This window comes from Theileria annulata, chromosome 4 (assembly GCF_000003225.4).
Source record: "Theileria annulata chromosome 4, complete sequence, *** SEQUENCING IN PROGRESS ***".
Lineage (NCBI taxonomy): Eukaryota > Apicomplexa > Aconoidasida > Piroplasmida > Theileriidae > Theileria > Theileria annulata.
Genome location: NC_011098.1, coordinates 49048 through 71182, shown reverse-complemented (window position 1 = coordinate 71182; position 22135 = coordinate 49048). Strand labels below are relative to the sequence as shown.

Sequence of the window (22135 nt, the reverse complement as noted above, 5' to 3'; positions counted from 1 at the left end):
AAACCTATTTTCTCAGATCATGATGATTTGATTTTTTTTAGTAGTTAAAAGGGAGATCAACTGTCAAAATATACATTTTCTATACAGCATCTTCCATAAACTAGTAGTTAAATAACATAAATAGAATTAAATATTTAATACAATAATCATAAAATAAAGAAATGTAAGGGAAAAGATGTAGAAATTAATTTCTTTTAAAATATATAAATTTGTTTTTTAAATGTATAAATTTGTATTAAATTAAAAAATGAGGTTTAATTAAAAAATATTCTGTATTTAAAAAGAGAAAACAATAAATTAAAAAATTATTGAATGAATAATAAATGTTACACTCATATCAACCTTCGAAAAAAAATATAATTTCAAAATGAATAAAATATTAAATGTTAAAATTTAAAATTAATAATTGATTAAATATTTCGAGTGAATTGGATATATATATCCTAATTTTGATCATGTGTGGTATCAGTATTCAAGATCTACCAAAAGTGGAAATAAAATGATGAATTTTCCCTCCAAACTCTTTGTAAAATACTGTTTTAAATGGATGTAGATATTTCAGACCTAAAAGAGATAGATTCAGTTTCACTTGAAAAGGTAATAGATTAAAATAGTAAAATAGTCCAAGATTATCATTATTAAACATATAATATCCGTATATATATCTTGAATTTTGATTGATTAATTAGGAAACTTGTAAGAAATTTGATGAGTTGCGTTTTTTGCAGGAGATATTGAAATGGTTGACCCCAAAGATAAGAGAAAAGGTGATTAAAAAAATAAAATTTTACATAATTATTATTTAGAACAAGGAGCATAGCAAGTACACGAAATTCTACGATAATATCAAAAAAATAATTAAATTTAAACTGAACCATGAGTCAATAGTAGGAGGAGAGTGCGAAATAAATTATGAACTGGTAAATGGGAATAAAATAATCATCGACAATGAAGAATTAATCATTTCTGATTTAACACATGAACAAAATGAAATACAAGCAGAAAGAACAAAAAACAAGATTATAGGTATTATCTAATTAATCAACTCTTTGATGTTATTTTATATTTTTAATTACTAAATTAAATATTCTAACAAGTAAACTTATGATATTAGGAAATTTAGAAATAGTGGTGTTTGGTGAAGAAAATGTAGTAAAGCTCGAGGAAAATAGGTTCATTCCACTTAATTATTATAATAAGCTGTATTCTCACCAGAAAAGAGCACTAAGCTGGCTAGTAAAACTGGACTGCGAAAATCTGGGAGGAATACTTGCAGACGATATGGGCCTGGGTAAAACCATAACATTGCTATCCTTGATTAATTGTATTGTGTATTCCTCATATGTGAATAAATCACTGATGAAAAAAAGCACACGTACAGTTGAAAACAGAAGACAACACAGTAACAATCGGCCAAATAAGAATGTCGAAACGGAAGAAAATGAAGATGAAAATGGTGAATCTAAAATCACAAGAATATTAATAGTATGTAATGTAACACTAATTGATCAGTGGAAAAACGAAATCGATAAATGGATATTTAAAGGAGTTAAATATTACATATTGCACTCAAACTATCTTGACACTTGTTATACAGTGGAAAATGATTTAGATTACGTGAGTGAACCCCCGTTTTTGATTTACTTGATTGGATACGAATATTTAAGAATTAATATTGAGAATGTCAATAGCTACAAATGGCATTATTTGATTTTAGACGAAGGGCAGAAGATAAGGAACCCAAATTCACTGACCTCTCTGTCAGTCAAGACAATAAAAACTACCCATAGAATTATATTGTCAGGTTCACCAATCCAAAATAACCTTGTCGAACTCTGGTCACTAATTGATTTCATAATACCAAACTATCTTGGATCACTTTCTTCCTTTGTGGAAGATTTCGTTATCCCAATTAACAATGCCAAATATGAATCCAACAAGTACATGAACAAACTTAAACTCCTGATTCTCCCATACATCTTCCGTACCGTCAAGTCTAACAAGTCTAAAAATACACTTTTTAATAGTCTTGTTAATCCCATTGATGTAGATTCCAATACACCTACCAGAGTTGAATCTGAAGGCTCCTGTTCTTCTGGAATGTTACCCTCTAATTTAAATTCGAAAGAAACAGATGGACTTTCAACAAACGAGGGATATGGCGTTGTTTCTTCAAACTCATATAATAACAGTCTACTAAATCTAAAAGGTGATCAGGAAAATAGTGGAATAATGACTAATAATGAAATAGATTTACCTAACAAGAAGGAGAGAATAATACTGTGTAATTTAACAATGGAACAATATAAGCTATACGTAGGTGTTTTGAACAAGTTCAACTACATAATACGTGACAGATTTGAAACCAAAGGCGGATTTAATAAAGATTTTGCGAAAACAATGAATAAGGAACTCAATCAAGATAAAAACATTTTGAGACTAATTTCAATTTTGCGTAAAATATGTAATCACCCCAAAATGCTAGACTCGCGCTATATTAACAAATATTTCTATCCAAATGATTGTATCAACGGCTCCTTAACTGATTCAGTTAATAGGTCACCATCAAGAAACTTAACGAGTTTACTTAATAGTTCGCCCTATAGGTTTAACTTAGTGCTGAATAATCAACTTGAAATTTCTAATCTAAATGGCAAAAATACTCAAAGTCCAAGCAGGAGAAGGATAGAATCAGCAGGTAGCAGCAAGTTGAATGTAAGTTTGAAGATAATAGAAATGTGGAAGAAGGAGAATAAGAAAATACTGCTATTTACACAGACAACAACCATGTTAAATATAATTTATGACCACCTGTTGGAAATTTATGACAAGGACGAAATCCTTATTTTATTTGGAAAACATACCGTAAGTAACAGAAATAAAATAATTGAACGGTTTTCTACTGACGACAAGGTATTCATAATGATTTTGACTACTAAAGTGGGAGGAATTGGACTAAACTTGACGGCAGCCACAAGAATTATTATTTATGACCCAGACTGGAACCCAATGACTGACATGCAAGCAAAGGAACGTTGTTATAGAATCGGACAAAAGAACGAAGTTATTATTTACAGACTAATAACAGCCAGCACCATAGAAGAAAAAATCTACCAAAGACAACTCTACAAGTACTATTTATCTCAGCAAATCCTCAGCCACAACAACTCCTTCTACAACAAGTACATCAACAATTTACAGTACCTGATCACATATCCTAAACCACCCATTGTTTTCCCCACCAAATCCCCAGTAGAGTCAACTTCCTCCACCCCGAATTCAACCTCCAACATAGTAATGAGCAACACTGAGCTTAGCCGTGGAGTTGATACCAACTTGCACCTTAACCAAGTTTGTGATCAAAATGAAGATCAGAAAGGTGATGAGATATACCACCTGATCAATAACAATGAGAATATAAGTTCTTTCATAAACTACAATGATGTTAATCTTCCCACCGAAAACGAATACAGTTTTCTAAGAAGCCATCGCAGAACCCGTAAGCCATGTAACATAGATGGGGAAGTAAAGAAGAACAAGTTACTGTTTAATTTAAAACGCAATAATAACAAAAACCTCACATATATAATTACAGACCACATAATGAACTATTTCAAAAACAAAAATAACAAATCCATAACCACAGAAAAGGTATCTTTTCTTTATTCTCACTCATTTTTTAGTTGATTAACCACTTTAATCCCATTATACCAGGTAATAAATCATGAACCATAATTTGTTTTAGAAGAAAACAGAGTTTTATTCAGAAGAATATTAAAACACCTATGCACCTTCACCAAAAAGGACAACTTATGGCATTTGAAGAATAATTTCAGTGTAAAATAATTGTAACCTCTAATTTATATATACTTTCATACAGTATTTAATCTATTAAGTATGTTTAAAAGGACATTTATTTACTTAAAGTAAGTTGGGAAGGTAGTAAATTTCTATTTCCCAATACAGAAGGAACTAAAAATTTTATTCACGATATAGTCGTCAGAACGTTCCCCAATAATAAACTCAATTTCGTAAATGCAGTCCCTAAAACAGGATAATACACTCAATAGGAGAGTTTAAAGTATTGGAATAATCACTAGATTACTTAAGTGTACAATATTGTGAATTACCTCAAATACTCTGAAATAATCTCCAAGTCGTAATTCGATGAATTTATTAACTCTGCAAGTTAAAATCTTTCAATTAATGAAAACGAACCTGTGATTGTGTTCAAGTGTTTTATTATCTTATTCAAATGGGACTTGTGACGCTGATTATCGATAAAAATGGAGCTAGCATTTAGATTAAAATGGTTAACAATATCTTCATTTATCAAACTCATTACGTTTTTCACAACATTCCTGTCCAAATTAGTGTTTTGTAATATCTTAAAGTTATCTTCAAAATCAAGTTTTTTCGATTCCCCATTAGTGTTTTTGACCTCAGTATTTAAAAAATCAAAGATTATTTTCTTGTAAAAACCAACATCCTCTATCAAATCACTTTTATTTATACATACATAGACGAGTTTTTTGCAATCAGATCCTGAATTTTGTTGAGTATTATCAGGTAAACCATTGTCAGTGTCAGTAAACCCAAATGGAGTAATAGTGTTGATGGAATTAGTGACATTGCAAGAGGGGATCTTGGCTTTATTTAATAAATTTAAAAGTAAATGTAATGAACTTAATGAGTCATTAACATTCAATGGATCAAACAGAAAGAGAATTACATTGGAAGTTTCAATTTGATCGAGAGCTTTTTTGATGCCAATCAGTTCAATGGCATCACAATCCGAAGATTCTGACCAATTAGTAATCCCGTCCAGTATACGGTTGTTAATTCCAGCTGAATCTATTATTTGATAATTCAAGCCATTCAAGTTGTAATTAACTCGAATTAAATCACGAGTTGTTCCAGGAATGTTCGACACAATACTAATATCATCATTGAACAAGTTGTTTATAAAACTACTCTTCCCTTGAAAAACGAATTAATATGATAATTTAGATGCTCAAATAATACAGGTTAAATAATTAGAGATACCTGAATTCGTTGGACCTAGTAATAGAAGCTTAATACCGTCAACTATTGTTTCCTTCCTGGAATAATATTGTTAGAAAAAATTTTTTAATACTTGTCATTAATGAATTTGAATATTTCTTGTGTAAGATTTTGTACAGGATCTAAAATTGAACTCGTGTTCATGAGAATAATGTCACTACAACTCTCCTCCTGAAAATCTATAGAAGCCTCCACTTTTGATATTATGTCAATCAGATCATTAGTCCATCTTTTATATATTTCGTATAGGCCGTTGTTTAACTAAAGAAAAGTTAACAGTATTTACATTACTTTTAAAATAGAATTTTGTTTCTGAATGTGATTTTTCGATCTTATCAACTCATTAATGCTCTCTACCTGCAATTACAAATTAATTTAAACTATGTACAGATATTATTTATGATCAAGTATGTAACTAAAGTTAAGAATGTGATAAAAAATAAAGTGGTTATAAAATGTTTAACTTGTATTAGGTTTAATTTATTTGAGTAATAAGCTCTTCTAGTGAATTCACCCCTTTCTGCTTGCCTGAGTCTGAACGGAAGATCAATAACCAATAAGAGTTACTTTATATTGTAATTATTAGCGATGTGTCGAAAGTTGTCGAATAATTCTTTGATTATAACTTCGTTGCCGTGTGTATGGATCTCTACGACGTCATCACCTAAAATAAATTATACCGTTTATATTGAATTAGTAGAGTGTAATTTTTATTTCAAACTACCGGTATATGAATTTGGAGATTTAAAGTATAACGTTAAGGGTTCATCAATCAAATTATTATTGATCAATGAATATAATTTACACAGTTTAACAAATCTAGGTTTATATGGTACATTATCACTCTAAATTAATTTATAAATTGAAATACTAGAGTGTCTCTTACTTTTTTAGTGAGTAGATTTAGTGTATGTATGGAATCAGGTCCAGAAATTCTAACCACAGCAACTCCACAGCCACCTTCTGGAATACCAGAACTAAGGCCATAAATAGTTTCATTTAATATATTTAAATCATTGATTTTGGAGTAAAGTTTTAAAAAAGAAAACGGTTTTAAATTATTATTTATTCTGAAACATATGACATAAGAAATAAAGACCAGGAAAGAAACTAACCATCCAGTAAATAATATACATGACATTAATATAAATTAAAACATTATTGTTGGTGGAATCAGATGTATAAAAGATGTTATAATGTTACACATTTTGGAAGAATCCAATCCAAGACCCAAGATTCCATAATTACACATTCAACATTATTAATTGTTGATATTTATGAAATTTAGCGCAAACTTTAAAATTGATAATTTCAAATATTTTTTAGGTTTCTTATTATAAAACTATTCAATTTTTTCTAATAACTAATCCTTATTTTTAGATTGTTTAAACTGTTTAAATAAACTAAGTAAAGAAGTTTATAAGAATAGTACAAATATATTGAAAATCACCAAGGAAAAGGTCAATTTTATCATTAAAACGAATGGATTAGTTGATTCCTATTTCGAAATTAACAACGTAAGTACTAACGTTACATAGGAATTATATTGCCATTTACACACTTAAAACTCTTTGAAGGATTAATATATAGTAAATAGAAATAAATTAATTCTATTTGATAACTTTAGAATGAATTGTTCATCGAGCCTGTAATACTGAATGAAACACTTACCATAGAAATTGATATAAATTCGTTATATGACTCACTAAACTCATCAATTAAAAGCGAAAATATTAAAGTTTATATTAGGTAAATTTCAATACAAACTAATCCAATGATTCAGAGACGAAGAATATATATATATCAAATATATTGATTCAGTCTATAACACAATTAACATAATACTGGTAAATTTCTAAACTTATGAAATCCATTTAAGTTATGTAATTAGAATATCTGTTAATGATTAATTAGAAAATACCAATAGTCCTAATAAACAACAACTACGTAAATTTGCCAAATGTCCCATACACCAACTACAATATAAATTTATCAAAGCTACAAACGATCTCATTTTTGCTAAATTCATTAAACAAAATCGGTGAGTCTTGATCAATAAATATTTTTAGGTAATACAATAATTGAATTTAATATAAGTAACATTTCAATTCTGAATGAGAACCTAAACAACTGCAGACTTCAGCTGAGTTCAAGTAAGAAATCATTAGTATGTATTCTTCTAGTTGGAGCAATAGTTAACGTCGAAAGTATATTTAATAACTTGCAAATATTTACTACGAAACATTATCAAAACTCACAAAGCCAAAGGGAAGCTACACCGAGTTCTGCTAACCACACTGACTTCGAAAACGAAAATACTCCAGTAAAAATTTTCCTTAATGTAAACATACTTAATATACTCTTCAAGGTAACATGAACGGTAATTTAGATTTTTCAGAGCATAATCGAGTCAAATCTGTACAATAAGAATAAGTCGCTAATAATACTGAGTAGGGAAAATACTTTAATTTATTTGTAGCAATTCCTGATGATAACGACGATAAATATATATATATAATCATATCAATGATTCAGGTAAGGAAATTTAGAATGACATGCACTTAGTTGGACTCCTGCCAAATGATATTTATAGTTCCAAATATTAGAGAAGATGAATGAAATTTTCATATTTTTAATTCCAATTTTCACTAATTGTTATATAATTAATTCACCCTTTAACCGCTTAAACAAAACTAAAATTTTAAAGAGTTTATTCTACAATGATTTAACAAGTGATAAGAATTTGATAAATGATAATAAAAATTTGATAAATGAGGGATTAGTAGATGATAAAAGATTTGAATTGATGGAATTGCCATATGTAAGTGAAAAATAATAATACTTTTCAGAAATTGGATGAATTGAGTCCCGATTTATCCGAGGAAGCTGTTAGGTTTCATTATCTTAAACATCACAAAGGATACGTAGATAACTTAAATAGTAAGTTAAATAAAATAAATTATTAGAATTAGGACAAAAATATCCACAAATTTTCAATCAAACACTCGAAGGTAAGAATTATATGATAATAAATTATCAGAATTGATAAAGTCAGCAGAAGGAAAAGTATATGAAAATGCATGTCAAGTGTGGAATCATAACCAATATTGGTTAGGGCTTGATCCAAATAGTAATGGAAAGCCTACACAATTTGTGGAAGATCTCATTAACCTAACATTTCAAACATATGATAATTTCAAACAACAATTTATTGAAACAGCAATTAGTAACCAATATTATTAATTATATACTATTAATTATATAATTAATTATGTATGTTGGAGTAATTTTTGAAGAATAACTTTTAGATCATTTTGGTAGTGGATGGGTTTGGCTCCTGTATTTCAAAAATGAACCAAAATTGAGAATTGTAGATACACATGATGGAAATAATCCAATCAAACTATTCAACAATGACAAACCATTATTAACACTAGGTATCTTAAACAGCACTAAAATGATACTATTTCATATATAAACTAATATTAGGTACAGTAAATTAGGTATAAATGTGTATGGGTATAATTAAGTATGAACATGAGATCAAAATCATATTATGTTCAGATATATGGGAACATGCATACTATATCGATTATAGAAATGATAGAAGAGGATACGTAAATTCATGGTTTAATAAAATTGACTGGAATCGAGTAGAAAAAACCCTGAAGGAACTCATGAATCTTTGACTTTAATACAACCCCCATGTGTTTAAGGAATCTTTTGATTTTTGTGAATGTGTATTGAATGCTTAATGAATTAGTCGTATTTATTTATATTCTTTCCAAGTTTGCGATTTGTAGACTAGATTCCCAAGATTTCAAAGTAGTAATAGAGTCTGGTAAGAATCTTGTGGAAAGAAATTTGTCAAGTTTAAAGCAGGAATCAAATAAAGAAGTTGAAAAATATCAATTTAATAATCATGACAAATGTGTAGTAGTTAAATACCAAAATACGCCATTCTGGGAATTGGAAGATCAATACCCCAGAGCATTGATATTGTTGGATAACGAAGTTAAAATTGAATGTGATGAAAATTGTTACTATAAGTATGTATATTCTAGTGGTAATTTCAAGTTAAAGTCATGCAAAAAACCCATCGAAAAATCAAAAGAACCACCCGAAATTAAGGTGGATTGTGCAAATTATAAACTGTTTTCATACTATAAAGAGGAACCGCCTTTGAAAACTATATATTATTTCAACTCAATGTGTACAGAGATTTTGTATAATCAAAACACCTTGTGGAAATCAGACGGTTCAGAGTATCCAAAGTCAATGAATTATAGAGAAAATAAAATCGTCTTAACCTTTGATGATAATATAATTGTATATAAGAAGGAAGGAGGTGTTTGGAACTCTACCACAACAACCTTGTCTGATATAGATACTAAATCATTGAGGGGTTCAGTGGATCCATCAGAAGATCAAAATACCAAAAATAAAAAAGATAAATTCTTAAGGTCTGAAACTATTGTAGACGCACTCGCACTTGTTTTAATAATCTCGATTCTCTCGATGATTATTGTAGTCTTGATTCTTGTATTGTCCTATGGATTTACATTTTTATCAAACAAAAAGGCCAAGAAAATGACCCAATTGGCGCCAATTGAAGAAGTAATGACATATCACTGATTCATATTTGGTTATATTTAAACTCAAATTCCTAGTTTTTCAAATTACTTAATATAATTTAAAACAAGTTTTATGATGAAAACTTTTGAAATAATTTAGTAGTAATGCATATATATGTGTGTATGTATGTGATGATTTGATAGTAAATGCTTACACATTTTTATTATACTTAAAATTTATATTATTTAATTGGAACTATACTAGTTTAATCTATAAAAATTTCACTTCGTGGAGGAATTGTGTAAAAATGATTAGTAAAATTAGGGAAGGATAGGAATGTTTAAATATATACTTAAGAATGAGTAATTAAATAAATTTAAATTTTCAAAAAAAGAGAGTTATTTAAAAATTAATTTAAACTTATGGTTAAATTAAAAAATAATGAGGAATAAAAATAAGTTAAACATGCATAGTAAAAATACATGTAAATATAAATTTAGATTTATTTTCTTGTAATTATGAATATAAATTATATGTGTAAGTATTTAACAGTTTACACATTATTTTGTTTATGTTGGAAGATTGTGGATTCTATTTATACTAACAGTGAATTAACCCAACCACAGAATGAATATGATTTAAATCAAGCAGTAAGGAGACAATTTTCAAAAGCAGGTAATCTAGACCAATCAGAATCACAATTATATTCGTCATATGTCAGTGTTTACACAATTGATGATGGTTCTAATGAATTGATTGAAAATGATACAGATAAATATTACATAGATGAATATAAGCATACCTTTTATTTCAGATTTAACGATGACTCAAAGTGTGTTGAGCTAGATTATTTGGGAAAACAGGTATGGAAACACAATAGTGATGAGTGTGGTGACGAATACCCTAAAGAAATCTTTTTTCAGAGACTGAGTAAAAGGATTATAGTTACATTTCCTACATTTTACCTTTCCTATGCTTACAGAAATCGCGGGTGGAAAATTGAGTCAAAAGTTGATTTGAAATTTGTCTTTGAAAATGGACTTTCAATCATCGCCACAAATAATAAAGATCTCTCTAATCCAAAGGTAAATGATACGTCAAAGTTCGATGTAAAATCATTCGATTACGTATATCAGTACAACATTAATGATAATGCAAACTGTGTAGAGGTTAGATTAGGACAAAAAAATGTCTGGAAATACATACCTAAAGAATCCAAAAAGGGATTCCCTAAATCTTTATATTATCACAGAGATTTAGGATTAATTTTTATGGATTTTAATAATATGTCCTCAATGTACAGATGCAATGAAACCATGTGTAAATGTATATCAAACCAACACATAAAAGATATATCTGTGTCTGATTTAAAGATTCATACTATAGACCCTTATGACCCTTCCAAAATTGATGAAAATAATGAATGTCAATACGAAAGAAAGGACCTAGGGTACGGTTATATTTTCAACATGAATCAATATGCAAAAATGACAAAACTTTTATATAAAGATAAGGTTTTATGGTATTACGGATATAAATCTAAAGAATACCCTAAGTCTGTCTTTTTGAACACATACATGAAATTGATAGCTATAAAATTTTCAAACTTCCATCTGGTTTACTTTTATATGAACAAATGGAGGTACATATGCAAATCTTCCGTTATGACTCTCTCCGAATCTGATGTTAAAATATACACTAGAATAGGTGATGAAGAAAAGGAGAATGATCAAGAAAGTTATGAACTAGTCAGGTATCCCTACAAATACGCTTTAATGTATAACATTAAAAGTCATGCCGACTGTTTTAAACTAATGATTAAAAATAAAACCGTTTGGAAACATAATCCCAAAAAATTGGGCTCAAATTATCCAACTAATATCTATATAAATAAGGACATGAAGATGGTCATCGTTACCTCCCAAAAGTTCATTTACGTTTACGTTAATCTCGACAAGTGGAGAATGGTATTCCAAACCGTTGATAAAGACATACTAAAGAAATCAATCAAATATTCTAATGATCGTGCTAATATCAAAAGTACAAGTATTAATAGAATTGACACCAGTAGTAGGAGTGCCCATAATATCAGTACTAGTGATAGTTCCACTGACAGTGATGACAGTGGTAGTGGTAGTGATAGCGATAATGATAGCGATAATGATAGTGATAGTTATAGTTACACTGATAGTGATAGTAGTGATTCAGAAAGTTCGGATGAAGAAATCTATCCAGTCCAACCTCCTAGAAAAAGGAGATTTATCAGATGTGAAACAACCCGAGGCACTGATTCCAAGAAGGAATATGATACACTTGTAGGTGAACCAATACCAAATGAAACTGAAGAAGAAATGGAAGAAGTGGGAGTAATACCTGAAAAGTTGGAAAGAGGATATACAAAAGAATATGTTTTGGGTATTGTAATTGCAGTAGTTTTGTTAATCCTTGCAGCAGGACTGGCATACGGTTTGTATCATACCAGAAAAATCAAATCTAGAAGTTTATCAAATATGAATAACGAAACTGAAGAAATTACTGTTTTTTAATAAATAGAATTCTCAACCATGTCATTTGATGGTGTGTAAAATAGGTTTATAATAATCGATTTTTAATTCTTTTAAATTGGGATAATTAAATATTTGACGGAAAATTTTAAGCAACATGTTTTAATCTATTATTGAATGTAAATGTATGCATTTAGATATTCTTATACCTAGGATTATTTAGGTATAATGCTATTCCCTTATTTAAAGTTTTAAATGTTTAAAATAAATATAATTACACATTTGGAAAATAATGAAGTTAAATGATAAAACGTAAAGGAGATGTGCAACATTCCCCACCCAAAACAGAGATAGGAAGGAATTGAATTTATAAGGAAAGAAGAAATGAGAAGGTTGGATAATATAATAAGTATCTATATCTATATATTGATAATTTGTGGATGGAAAATTGTTAATACCAAGAAGGATGAAGGTGAGGATACACACAATAATTTCAAAGTAATAACGGTAAATGGTTCTGATTACAATGTAAATGATACTAGTAAATATTATATTGAAGAACAAGATTACATAACAAATTATAAATTCAAAAATGAAGGTAAATGTGTAGAGATTAGGTACGGAGATTCTCCAATTTGGAAAAATTCTAACAAAAATTTCAATATCTTTCCGAGAGGAATAACTTTAAATTTTTTTTCTAAAACTATGTTGGTTGAATACACCAACAATTGGTTGTATATTTACAAACACAAAAATATATATGAATTGAATTCAAAGATTGGGGCAAATGTGGTTGATCCATCAGAAATAAACATTGTAACCTATGACGCTTTTGGTTATAAGGTAAATGATGAAACACAATATCTGAAAAGGTGTATTGGATATGTGTTAGGTTATAACTTTAAACAGCACTCAAGATGCGTTGAACTGAGATACAACCATAATATAATTTGGAAACATAATACCGAAGAATGTGGAACAGAATACCCAAAATCCATGTTCATTAATCTCTATTCTAAAATCATTATGATAAATTTGGCTGATGATTGGTCATATTTCTCAAAAAATAGAAGCGATCCTAACTCAAGTAAAGAATCAGATGAACTGAACCAAAATGAAGATATACTATCCAATATTAAATTATTGACAAAAGGATTGGATAACAGGTTAAGGGAAAATGACAAAAACTCTTACGATATCATAGTATACAAAAATGTGTACGAGTTTAGATTAAAGGATAACGTATGTTGCACCGAGGTGAAGTACAAGAATAACGTAATTTGGAAATTCAACGAAAATGAATTGAAAAACAACTTTCCAAAAGCAATATACTTTAACACCTATGCAAAAATGATTTTGTTAGATTTAAATAACAACTGGAGATATTTTTACAAATACAAACAAGACCAAACCGATTATGATAATCAATTTACATATACATCGGTGAGTGAGGAATCAGGTAAATCTGAAGAAAATAAAACCGCTGATCAGGCGATTCAAAACTACTTCAGTTACTATGTAAATGGGAAAGAAACAAAATTAATTTCCCTCGACATCGCCAGTAAAGCTAGTACCAATGATTACGATTACTTTGTTGATGTGGAAACAAATACTTCAGTGTATATTCCTAAAGAAGGTTGTTTGTTTTCCGTGGTTAAACAGAAAGGTTCATGGAATTTACAGAGCCCACTTGAATTGTGGTCCTCAAAATACGACAATGTGAATAATGTAGTATATTCCAACCGAGTCGTGATCTATGGCTCAAACAAAAAGGAATTTAACGTGGAAATCTATCTCATTAACGGAACTAGGGCGAACTTCGATGTTGAATTTTATCACTCTCCTAAAAATAAGTCTAGACTAGAAACATTAAATAATTTGCCTATATCTGAACAACCTAAAAATATAACAGTTTCAATTGAAAACAGCGACATAGGTTACATTGTTGATATGAACAAATTACACGATAATAAGCTTGATATAAAAGAAATGACATCTTATGACTATAGATTTAGACAAAATTCTAAGTGTATAGAATTTAAAATTGATGATCAGTCTGTATGGATTAAAGATACTTCAGAGAACAGATTTCCAAAATCGATTTATTATCACAAGGATTTGAAATTAGTATTTGTTGAATTTAATTTACAGACATTCAACATTTATAAGTATCTTAATAATGAATGGAAGTTGGTATATAATAATAAAATGAAAGTAGTTATACTGGATATTAATACCAAAAAGACGGCCAACGAATTTGAATATTCCAAATCATCTAAGGTTGGAACATATGAAGCCAAAAACGATTACAAGATTAAAACTGTCAAAAGCAATGACAATATTATTTGGGAAACCAATGATCCTTCTGAATTCGCCATCAAGGTCAGTATGGATCCTGTTGCTCCCCTTGAATCAATAAAGTATGTAAACATATTCTTATGTAATGGTTCTACAAGAGAATATCGTAAAGATGGTAAAAAATGGATACAAAATTATGAACAAGAAGATCTTTCTAACTCTTATGAATCGTTAGGAAGCCAAAGTATAGAACAAATGGGAGGAAAACAAGATCAATTTAATCCAAATGAATATCAAGAATTAAGTGTGTCTAGTACAATTAAGCAAGAAAGGTCCTTTGATTCCAATTTCTTAAAAAATTTAAGAATTATAACTGCAGATGATTTGGAAGGTACTAATCCTAAAGAAAATGATACTGAAAAGTACAAAATAGAATTGAACGCTCACTCTCATTACATAATATTTGCTGATAATTCAAACTGTATTGAAATCTTGTATGGTAACGAAACTGTATGGAAGTATGATTTCAATAGCAAAAATACACCTAAAAACTTGTATGTTGATTTAAATTCTAAAATGATAGTAATAAACTTGGGTGATCAAAATTCCATCTCCTATAAGTACAATGATATATTTGATAGTGGTCAACAAAACAACTTTAATCCGCCTATAAATCCATCATATAAACCTCAAGATAATAGTACAATTCTTGCTTCTCTGGATCTTAAAAGTGTTGAAGGTACCAATGAATTTCATTATTTTGTTGATTATGAAAGTAATACTGGTATATATATTCCAAAAGAGGGTTATTTGTTTTCCAAAGTTTTCAGAGGAGGATCTGGTCAATCAGATAATCTCTGGGAATCAGATCATTATCCATACTGTAACAGGGCATTGATAAACCCTATTGACAAGGATATGTTTAATTTGGAACTATCACTTATTAACGGAACCAAGATTAATATAGACAAAAATTCAATATATCCAACAATAAATTCGGATTCTGGTTCTAAACAGTATTTACTTCAATCAGAATATCCTAATGAAGTAATTGTTGTTACAATTGATGATTCAGACCCTAATAATCCTGTTGAAAATGATATTAGCAAGTTCGTTGTAAATAAAAGTATTTTCAAGGATTCTCAAGGATTGAATAAAGTATCTTATGACTATAGATTTAGACAAAATTCTAAGTGTATAGAATTTAAAATTGATGATCAGTCTGTATGGATTAAAGATACTTCAGAGAACAGATTTCCAAAATCGATTTATTATCACAAGGATTTGAAATTAGTATTTGTTGAATTTAATTTACAGACATTCAACATTTATAAGTATCTTAATAATGAATGGAAGTTGGTATATAATACCTAGTAAAAATTATTAAAATGAAGTAATTTTGTTCAATAATCCATTAAATTTTGTAGTAGATTGAATAGTATAAGGTTAAACCTTTACTGATTTGTTGTAATACTCTCTAAGTTAATGCCATGTTACATTTTAACAATAATTTTTATCATTAAAATATCTAATATTCAACAAAATGATATAGGACCAATTAATTCAATATTCATTTTTTAAAAAATTAAAGAACATATATATTTATTTATTAGACTTAAAATTAATAACACAATGCCATTAGGCATTAAATATTACTGCATTAGGTTAGTTTGAATATTTGTTGACCATCTCCTCTATGATGTTTGATATCGATTCATTTTTGGATACTTCTGAAGCCTTACAAGTTTTTATAAGTTTACCATTATGCATTACCCAAACTGATGTACAAGATTTAAGGACTTTGGCATAATGTGCTGTAACAAAACAAGTACAATGTTTGAAATATTTGTCCAATAATTCGTAAATGGGTATTCCAATATCTTGAACCTCAAATCCATGTTCTGAACAATTATCAGATGGAGGTTCATCAATGATTAACATCCTATACTGATGTCTGTATAATACTAGTTTGGCAAACCAAAGTGTTCTTAGCTGAGTTACGGATAACATAGAACCTACTGAGCTAAGGTCATCTAACGTCATTGAACTTTCTTCAGATAATGCTTCATCATGAGTAAAGGAGTCTTTTGCTGATTGGTCTTTGGTCTTCTTTAATTTTAGGGGTTTAGGAGCAATTATAGTATCTAATTTTCTTCCACCATGAAGGTTATTAACAAACTCAAGGAGATCACAGTTATCCAGGGCGTCATTAATTTCATCATCACTAAATAGTCTCCTTGGATCCAAGAACCTTCTGATGGTCCAACCCTTGAAAACAAATGGAAGTTGAGGTAGAACACCAATAATGTGCCTAATGACACTCTTGGGAATATCATGTAAATCTCTGCCATCCAGCAATACTTGACCAGTTCTATACCTTACGGTATTTTGTAGAACAGATAATAGAGTTGTCTTACCAGCTCCAGTTCTGCCAATGATACCAATAATATCAGACCTAGATGGTGACGCATTTATATTATTGAGGATAAGACCTTCCTCATTCATCTCGGATGATGTATACACACAAAGATGCTTGAATACTACACCACTATGTTCAGATGGAAGATATTTGCAAATGTCAGTGAAGTTAATTTTTGGCCTAAACATCATCCTCTTTATTAAATTGGGTTTAGTATCTTTGAACTCAAGTGCTCTTCTCTTCAGTAGCATCTTCTTATTCATCTTCAAATTTAGTTTGCTAGAATTAATAACTATATCCTCTTCATGAACATTACGGAACTTATCAAATACACACTTAGTGCCAGGTGGAATAAAGCACTGGAATCTTCTAACTGAACATGAATAAACTTGTAACCTAGCGAAACAAAAGGAACAATTGCTAAAAGATTTGATAACACTGCTACTCAGTGAAAGACCTAATCCAAAGTAACCAACATTCATTTTGTAGCTTGTAAATTTATCAAATATGATTAGAGCTGTGAGGAATAGAGCGGTTGTAAGAGAGAATAACCAATTAAAGGATATGATAATCCAAGAATTCACTCCCTTAACCAAAAACCAACATCTTAATTTATAATCACTTCTTTCAACAACATGATTAATCAATTCCCATTCCTTTTTAAAACTTCTGTAAATTGGTGATCCCAGTATAGCATCCTCACATGATGAATTGACATGTGAGATAGTTTCTAGTGATCCCAGTTGAATGTTCTTAAATGACTTAATGATCTTCAATGCCACAAATTCAAAGGCCAATAACAATGATATAGTAATAAATGGAATTGATAAGGGAATTGTATAGAATAGTGCTCCAATGGCTATGGCAGTCTGTATGAATGACAAGAAAGTGATGAAAATCCTATCTCCAATATATTGATCAATAAAAATAATATCTGATGAAAAATAAGTTATGATTTGGTTAATTTGTTTCTTGATTTTGATTACTGATGAACTATTCTTAAACACTGAGTTGAGACAATATTCGTGAATTCTTTTAGCGGCCATCAAACTCGATATAGTAAATAACAGGGTTGAGAATAAGGAACAGGACATAATAACCATAACAATGATCAGTATTGTATTCAGGGCAGAATCGCTGTGTGATTTAATTTCTGACATGTCAACTGAGAGATCATTATTGAAGTCTTTGGTTTTATTGGATATATAATCTGTAAGATCAGTTGCAATGATAAATTTGGAATTGTCCATAATACTTGATGCAAGCGAAAAGATTATGAACAAAATAAAGGCAAAGCCAGCTGCTTTGAAATATAGTAGGTATGGATTAATTTTATCTTTAGAATGATTTTCTTCAATAATGGAGTTTAATGATCGTTCATATTTGGACTTTGTAACAAAACGTCTTCCAAGTCTGGTGTTAGATCTTGAATAACATAGTTTTAGCAAATCCTTAGTGAAGAAATTCAGCCTGTAAGGACCTGATGGTGATGTGATATATTCAAAACCGGTTTGTGTTTTTTTGTCCCTAAAAAAATCTGACAAATAACAGTAAAACAGGAGTGATTTATTCTCAATCTGGTATATGGGAATTTTGTGATATTCAACCAGGTCGGAAGTTCTAATACACTTATTAAGCAAAGTTATTGATGATGAAAGGATAACAGCTAAATCATCCTTAACAAGCAATCCACTCTTAGAATTGAACAAATTGTTGAAAATAAGTCTAGATACGTAAGGATCTAATCCATGGAATTGTGAATCAAGGCACATCAAGAATGAACATTGACTATTATAATCCTTGTTAACTTTGCTAAATATGAGATAGGCATAAATGGCTCTGGCCATCTCCATCCTAACTCTCTGACCACAACTGAGTGAATGAGCATTATCTGAAACAACCCTAAAGTCACCTTTCTCCCAAGATAATATATCAGATTCCAGTTCAATGGCTTTTAGAACCGAGTTATAAATTTCCTCATCAAATCTATGTCCAAATGTTATGTTTGATCTAATAGTTCCTTCTTTGAGCCATATATATTCAGAGGCATAAAATATAGGCATTGATGTATGGAGGGGAACCACAGCCATACAACCATCGACCAGTGTCATTTCACCCAGAGCTGATTTGATGAAATTAGATTTGCCACAACCTTGAGAACCTGTAATTATTGCAATTTCACCCCTCTTAAGCTGGAAGTTAACATTCTTCAAATAAACCTCATTATTATTATTGGCAAAATCCTTCCTGTTATTAACCCATGAGAAAGAGGCATCCTTATATAAAACTACTACATCCTTGTCAATCTCATTAGTTACATCTGGAACTTCGCTGGACATCTTTGTAGAACCTGTGAATTTGTTATCACTAATGTAAAAGTTAGGAGAACATTCGATAAGATATTTATTAACTCTGTTATAAGATACATATGAAGTAGCTAATTTCCCAAGTGCAGAAGGAAACATGAACATTGAATTGATAATCCTGAAATATATGTAAAATGATGACAAGAAACCTCCAACGCCAACATCTTTAATAAGCTCTGCATCCCTAACTGATTTTACAAAATAACTCATCAAGACAAAAAACGTCACATTGTTGCATATAACACACAATGATTTATTGAAAGCTGTTAAGAATATTCTAACCAAAATTAATAGTAACTCACTATTTCTAGTCTCAGTAATAATGTTAATGGCAATATCATCATAAAGTAACTTTTTGATCAAAGGTAAATCAGATATAATTTCAATACATTCTGAAATCCTATAATCCTTGACAAGACAGACAAAATGAAATAAATAGGTATTTAGGATCTGAACGAAAACCATCAAAAATGTGAAAAATATTCCAACTAAGAACAGGACCCATAAATTAACCTTAATCTGAGTCGAAATTAATACAATTCCATAGATAAAGTTGGACAAAAAATCGATAATTGGTATTAAAGATTCAACAAACAAAGAAACAAAATAACAGTCATATGATTCAAATGTAAATATGTTAGGAGTAATATCTTTGTTTTGGTATCGTCTTGCAGGACAATACAATGGATTTTTAGAACAATCGGAATCAGGGGAACAACTGTGTAGGAAATTGTTACAAACATTTAATAAGTTGGATCCGTTTACATTATTATAGAAGTTGCGTCTATGAGATAAGCCATGTTGAAACACACCTACTGCCACTGTATATTCAAGTACAATTCTAGAGCGGTCCAGATAAAAAATGAAATTTGCAGTCAATAACCCATCTATAATTTGTAAACCTATTATAGAGAATAGAAACAGAAATATTTTAGCTAGAGTAAAAGACTTGGTGTTCAAAATTTTCAAAAGATGTTTAATCAAAATAGAAATGCTTATACTAAGAACATTAGTAAACACAATGCCAAGTAAACCAAATAATGTTCGTTTCCAAAATGTCAAGAACAATGCACGAAGGAGAACAGATCTAGTTGGTTTGGTATTTGGGTGTCCATATTGGCTAGTTTCATAAGATTCCAATCTAAGTAGTGCATCGCTAATATGTTTTGATAAAATTGGTTGCCAACGTAGGACCTGATCAGCAACAGGAAGTGGATGTAACTTATATGGCTCTACATATTGTTTGGAAAGAAAATATGCCCATTTAGCCACCCAGTGAAAGAAAAAGAATTTCAAAACACTGCTGGAGTCATAATATTTAAATTTTAAATAAAGAGACTTCTTTTTAAAATAGGTCTTGGAGTATGATTCACTTTCCCAGTAATGATGTTCAGAAACATGTTTATCATGGTCATCTTGGAACCTCTCATTGAATAATTCAGAAATATCTCTACATCTTCCCATTCAAAGAGGATATAGAGATAATAGAATTAAACTGTTATGACCTTATATTTAGAATTATAAAACTGGTCTCTAAATGGTAATTAACATTGAATTCTTAAACGTCTGATAATCGATGAAATAAATGTCAAATTAAGGGTTTATGACAATTATTGGTAAAGAGAAATACGATAAGTAAATATTAGTCTCATTCAAATAACAAGGTTTAGGAGTATTCTGAGATAATTGAAATCATTTTAACCCACTAATTTTAAAATGTCAGTCCAATGTTGATAATAATGGAAAACTAAAGTTAGAACCCAGAAAAGTGGTAATGGTGTAGTCTTCCGCCAATACAACGTATGTATTAGTGAAATTTATGAAACTATAAAGAACACAAATAATTATTATATGCTACAAAGTAAAGTGTCTCATCAGAGACGAGAATTAATTGTCAAATATAAGAATTTCTCATCAAATAGCCCCAAAGTATCAACCCCAGTAATTATAGAGTGTAATAACAAGTTGACAACAAAATAAAATATAATTTATACCAACAATCGAAGCCATAAATAATACTCTATATTTCATGTTATTATATTAAATTATGTCCCATTTATGCAATTATTTTCCTAATCCATACTTCTCATACAACATGTTTAAAAAATCGATATCAATTTAATACCTAAACTGGTACCTTAATAATAGTCCCATCACCACTCATAATTTGAACCATCATAAAACCCTTAATCTAGCTATAAATTTATATATTATTATATTATACCATAATGATGATTCTACCTAATCTAGGTGGAAATATACATACTAAATATATATTTAACACACTTATCATTAATGTTGATAAAAACTAACGCCTAATTACAAAATTTGATGATATTTATTTAATACCGATAATAGTTCATTAGTATCATAAAAAAATAACCCTTCGACATATCTCTGTCTAAAGGTAAATCATTAATTAAGTGAAAAAACATAAATGTATGTTTTTATACATTATTTGGAGAGATATTTAATAACGAAATTGATTGTGCTGTTATTAATTCATTTGATAACCGGTACAATAGTATTAAAATAAGTTTCGATGTTTATTATGATTACAGTGACAATTACTGGGATTATGATCTATGGAAATATGTTAAGTCCATGAATTTAACAAGAGTAGGATATTATGAGTCAGAGGCTGAAGTTATTGGAAATCATGTAATTAATCATACTAAATTGTATTCATATAATGTTTTAAAGGTTAGTCCTGAGGATAAGTCAAATTTCCTTATAGTTGAATATTTTCAAACACAAGGAATAGACAATATATACGCATACTCCAACACATTGTATGAATATCATGCTATCAGACATTATGATTATTTTTATGACTGGAAAATGTCAAAAAAACGAGTAGAAATAGTTAAAGGAACATTGGCTGAAAAGCGTTTAAGAGACCTGAAAAA

The 22135-nt window shown here is 29.5% G+C and overlaps 8 protein-coding genes across 8 annotated transcripts, besides 17 other annotated features; 6 read left to right on the top strand and 2 right to left on the bottom strand.

Moving 5' to 3' along the window:
• Positions 1-543: 543 nt before the first annotated feature.
• Positions 544-3687, top strand: TA17205 (DNA repair helicase, putative; the record flags this gene model as incomplete). Its single annotated transcript, XM_947628.1, has 5 exons — positions 544-597; positions 690-767; positions 807-1026; positions 1115-1485; positions 1513-3687. The coding sequence occupies 5 exons, from the start codon at positions 544-546 to the stop codon at positions 3685-3687; spliced, it is 2898 nt and encodes a 965-aa protein (XP_952721.1).
• A 502-nt stretch (positions 3688-4189) lies between these two features.
• TA17200 (trna modification gtpase, putative) lies at positions 4190-6205 on the bottom strand (the record flags this gene model as incomplete). Its single annotated transcript, XM_947627.1, has 8 exons — positions 4190-4980; positions 5047-5102; positions 5138-5293; positions 5351-5421; positions 5529-5598; positions 5632-5728; positions 5789-5909; positions 5951-6205. The coding sequence occupies 8 exons, from the start codon at positions 6203-6205 to the stop codon at positions 4190-4192; spliced, it is 1617 nt and encodes a 538-aa protein (XP_952720.1).
• Positions 6125-6193: a sequence feature (1 probable transmembrane helix predicted for TA17200 by TMHMM2.0 at aa 5-27).
• Positions 6140-6205: a sequence feature (Signal peptide predicted for TA17200 by SignalP 2.0 HMM (Signal peptide probability 0.782, signal anchor probability 0.213) with cleavage site probability 0.707 between residues 22 and 23).
• A 36-nt stretch (positions 6206-6241) lies between these two features.
• TA17195 (uncharacterized protein) lies at positions 6242-7629 on the top strand (the record flags this gene model as incomplete). The annotated part of the gene is made up of 9 exons (XM_947626.1): positions 6242-6331; positions 6489-6581; positions 6692-6813; positions 6848-6911; positions 6979-7105; positions 7134-7217; positions 7248-7432; positions 7463-7514; positions 7544-7629. 9 exons carry the CDS (start codon positions 6242-6244, stop codon positions 7627-7629), a joined length of 903 nt encoding a protein of 300 aa, XP_952719.1.
• A 241-nt stretch (positions 7630-7870) lies between these two features.
• Positions 7871-8753, top strand: TA17190 (superoxide dismutase; the record flags this gene model as incomplete). The annotated part of the gene is made up of 6 exons (XM_947625.1): positions 7871-7885; positions 7914-8004; positions 8031-8075; positions 8105-8290; positions 8373-8501; positions 8629-8753. 6 exons carry the CDS (start codon positions 7871-7873, stop codon positions 8751-8753), a joined length of 591 nt encoding a protein of 196 aa, XP_952718.1.
• A 58-nt stretch (positions 8754-8811) lies between these two features.
• TA17185 (uncharacterized protein) lies at positions 8812-9699 on the top strand (the record flags this gene model as incomplete). Its single annotated transcript, XM_947624.1, has 1 exon — positions 8812-9699. The coding sequence occupies one exon, from the start codon at positions 8812-8814 to the stop codon at positions 9697-9699; it is 888 nt and encodes a 295-aa protein (XP_952717.1).
• Positions 9556-9624: a sequence feature (1 probable transmembrane helix predicted for TA17185 by TMHMM2.0 at aa 249-271).
• A 473-nt stretch (positions 9700-10172) lies between the features above and the next one.
• Positions 10173-10232: a sequence feature (Signal peptide predicted for TA17180 by SignalP 2.0 HMM (Signal peptide probability 0.858, signal anchor probability 0.000) with cleavage site probability 0.782 between residues 20 and 21).
• TA17180 (uncharacterized protein) lies at positions 10173-12185 on the top strand (the record flags this gene model as incomplete). The annotated part of the gene is made up of 1 exon (XM_947623.1): positions 10173-12185. The coding sequence occupies one exon, from the start codon at positions 10173-10175 to the stop codon at positions 12183-12185; it is 2013 nt and encodes a 670-aa protein (XP_952716.1).
• Positions 12045-12113: a sequence feature (1 probable transmembrane helix predicted for TA17180 by TMHMM2.0 at aa 625-647).
• A 342-nt stretch (positions 12186-12527) lies between the features above and the next one.
• Positions 12528-12602: a sequence feature (Signal anchor predicted for TA17175 by SignalP 2.0 HMM (Signal peptide probability 0.016, signal anchor probability 0.882) with cleavage site probability 0.010 between residues 25 and 26).
• Positions 12528-15815, top strand: TA17175 (SfiI-subtelomeric fragment related protein family member, putative; the record flags this gene model as incomplete). The annotated part of the gene is made up of 1 exon (XM_947622.1): positions 12528-15815. The coding sequence occupies one exon, from the start codon at positions 12528-12530 to the stop codon at positions 15813-15815; it is 3288 nt and encodes a 1095-aa protein (XP_952715.1).
• Positions 12546-12599: a sequence feature (1 probable transmembrane helix predicted for TA17175 by TMHMM2.0 at aa 7-24).
• A 291-nt stretch (positions 15816-16106) lies between the features above and the next one.
• On the bottom strand, positions 16107-20690 carry TA17170 (ABC transporter, putative; the record flags this gene model as incomplete). The annotated part of the gene is made up of 1 exon (XM_947621.1): positions 16107-20690. The coding sequence occupies one exon, from the start codon at positions 20688-20690 to the stop codon at positions 16107-16109; it is 4584 nt and encodes a 1527-aa protein (XP_952714.1).
• Positions 17367-17435: a sequence feature (10 probable transmembrane helices predicted for TA17170 by TMHMM2.0 at aa 144-166, 179-201, 289-311, 318-340, 397-419, 838-860, 901-923, 978-1000, 1005-1022 and 1086-1108).
• Positions 17625-17678: a sequence feature (10 probable transmembrane helices predicted for TA17170 by TMHMM2.0 at aa 144-166, 179-201, 289-311, 318-340, 397-419, 838-860, 901-923, 978-1000, 1005-1022 and 1086-1108).
• Positions 17691-17759: a sequence feature (10 probable transmembrane helices predicted for TA17170 by TMHMM2.0 at aa 144-166, 179-201, 289-311, 318-340, 397-419, 838-860, 901-923, 978-1000, 1005-1022 and 1086-1108).
• Positions 17922-17990: a sequence feature (10 probable transmembrane helices predicted for TA17170 by TMHMM2.0 at aa 144-166, 179-201, 289-311, 318-340, 397-419, 838-860, 901-923, 978-1000, 1005-1022 and 1086-1108).
• Positions 18111-18179: a sequence feature (10 probable transmembrane helices predicted for TA17170 by TMHMM2.0 at aa 144-166, 179-201, 289-311, 318-340, 397-419, 838-860, 901-923, 978-1000, 1005-1022 and 1086-1108).
• Positions 19434-19502: a sequence feature (10 probable transmembrane helices predicted for TA17170 by TMHMM2.0 at aa 144-166, 179-201, 289-311, 318-340, 397-419, 838-860, 901-923, 978-1000, 1005-1022 and 1086-1108).
• Positions 19671-19739: a sequence feature (10 probable transmembrane helices predicted for TA17170 by TMHMM2.0 at aa 144-166, 179-201, 289-311, 318-340, 397-419, 838-860, 901-923, 978-1000, 1005-1022 and 1086-1108).
• Positions 19758-19826: a sequence feature (10 probable transmembrane helices predicted for TA17170 by TMHMM2.0 at aa 144-166, 179-201, 289-311, 318-340, 397-419, 838-860, 901-923, 978-1000, 1005-1022 and 1086-1108).
• Positions 20088-20156: a sequence feature (10 probable transmembrane helices predicted for TA17170 by TMHMM2.0 at aa 144-166, 179-201, 289-311, 318-340, 397-419, 838-860, 901-923, 978-1000, 1005-1022 and 1086-1108).
• Positions 20193-20261: a sequence feature (10 probable transmembrane helices predicted for TA17170 by TMHMM2.0 at aa 144-166, 179-201, 289-311, 318-340, 397-419, 838-860, 901-923, 978-1000, 1005-1022 and 1086-1108).
• Positions 20691-22135: the final 1445 nt, after the last annotated feature.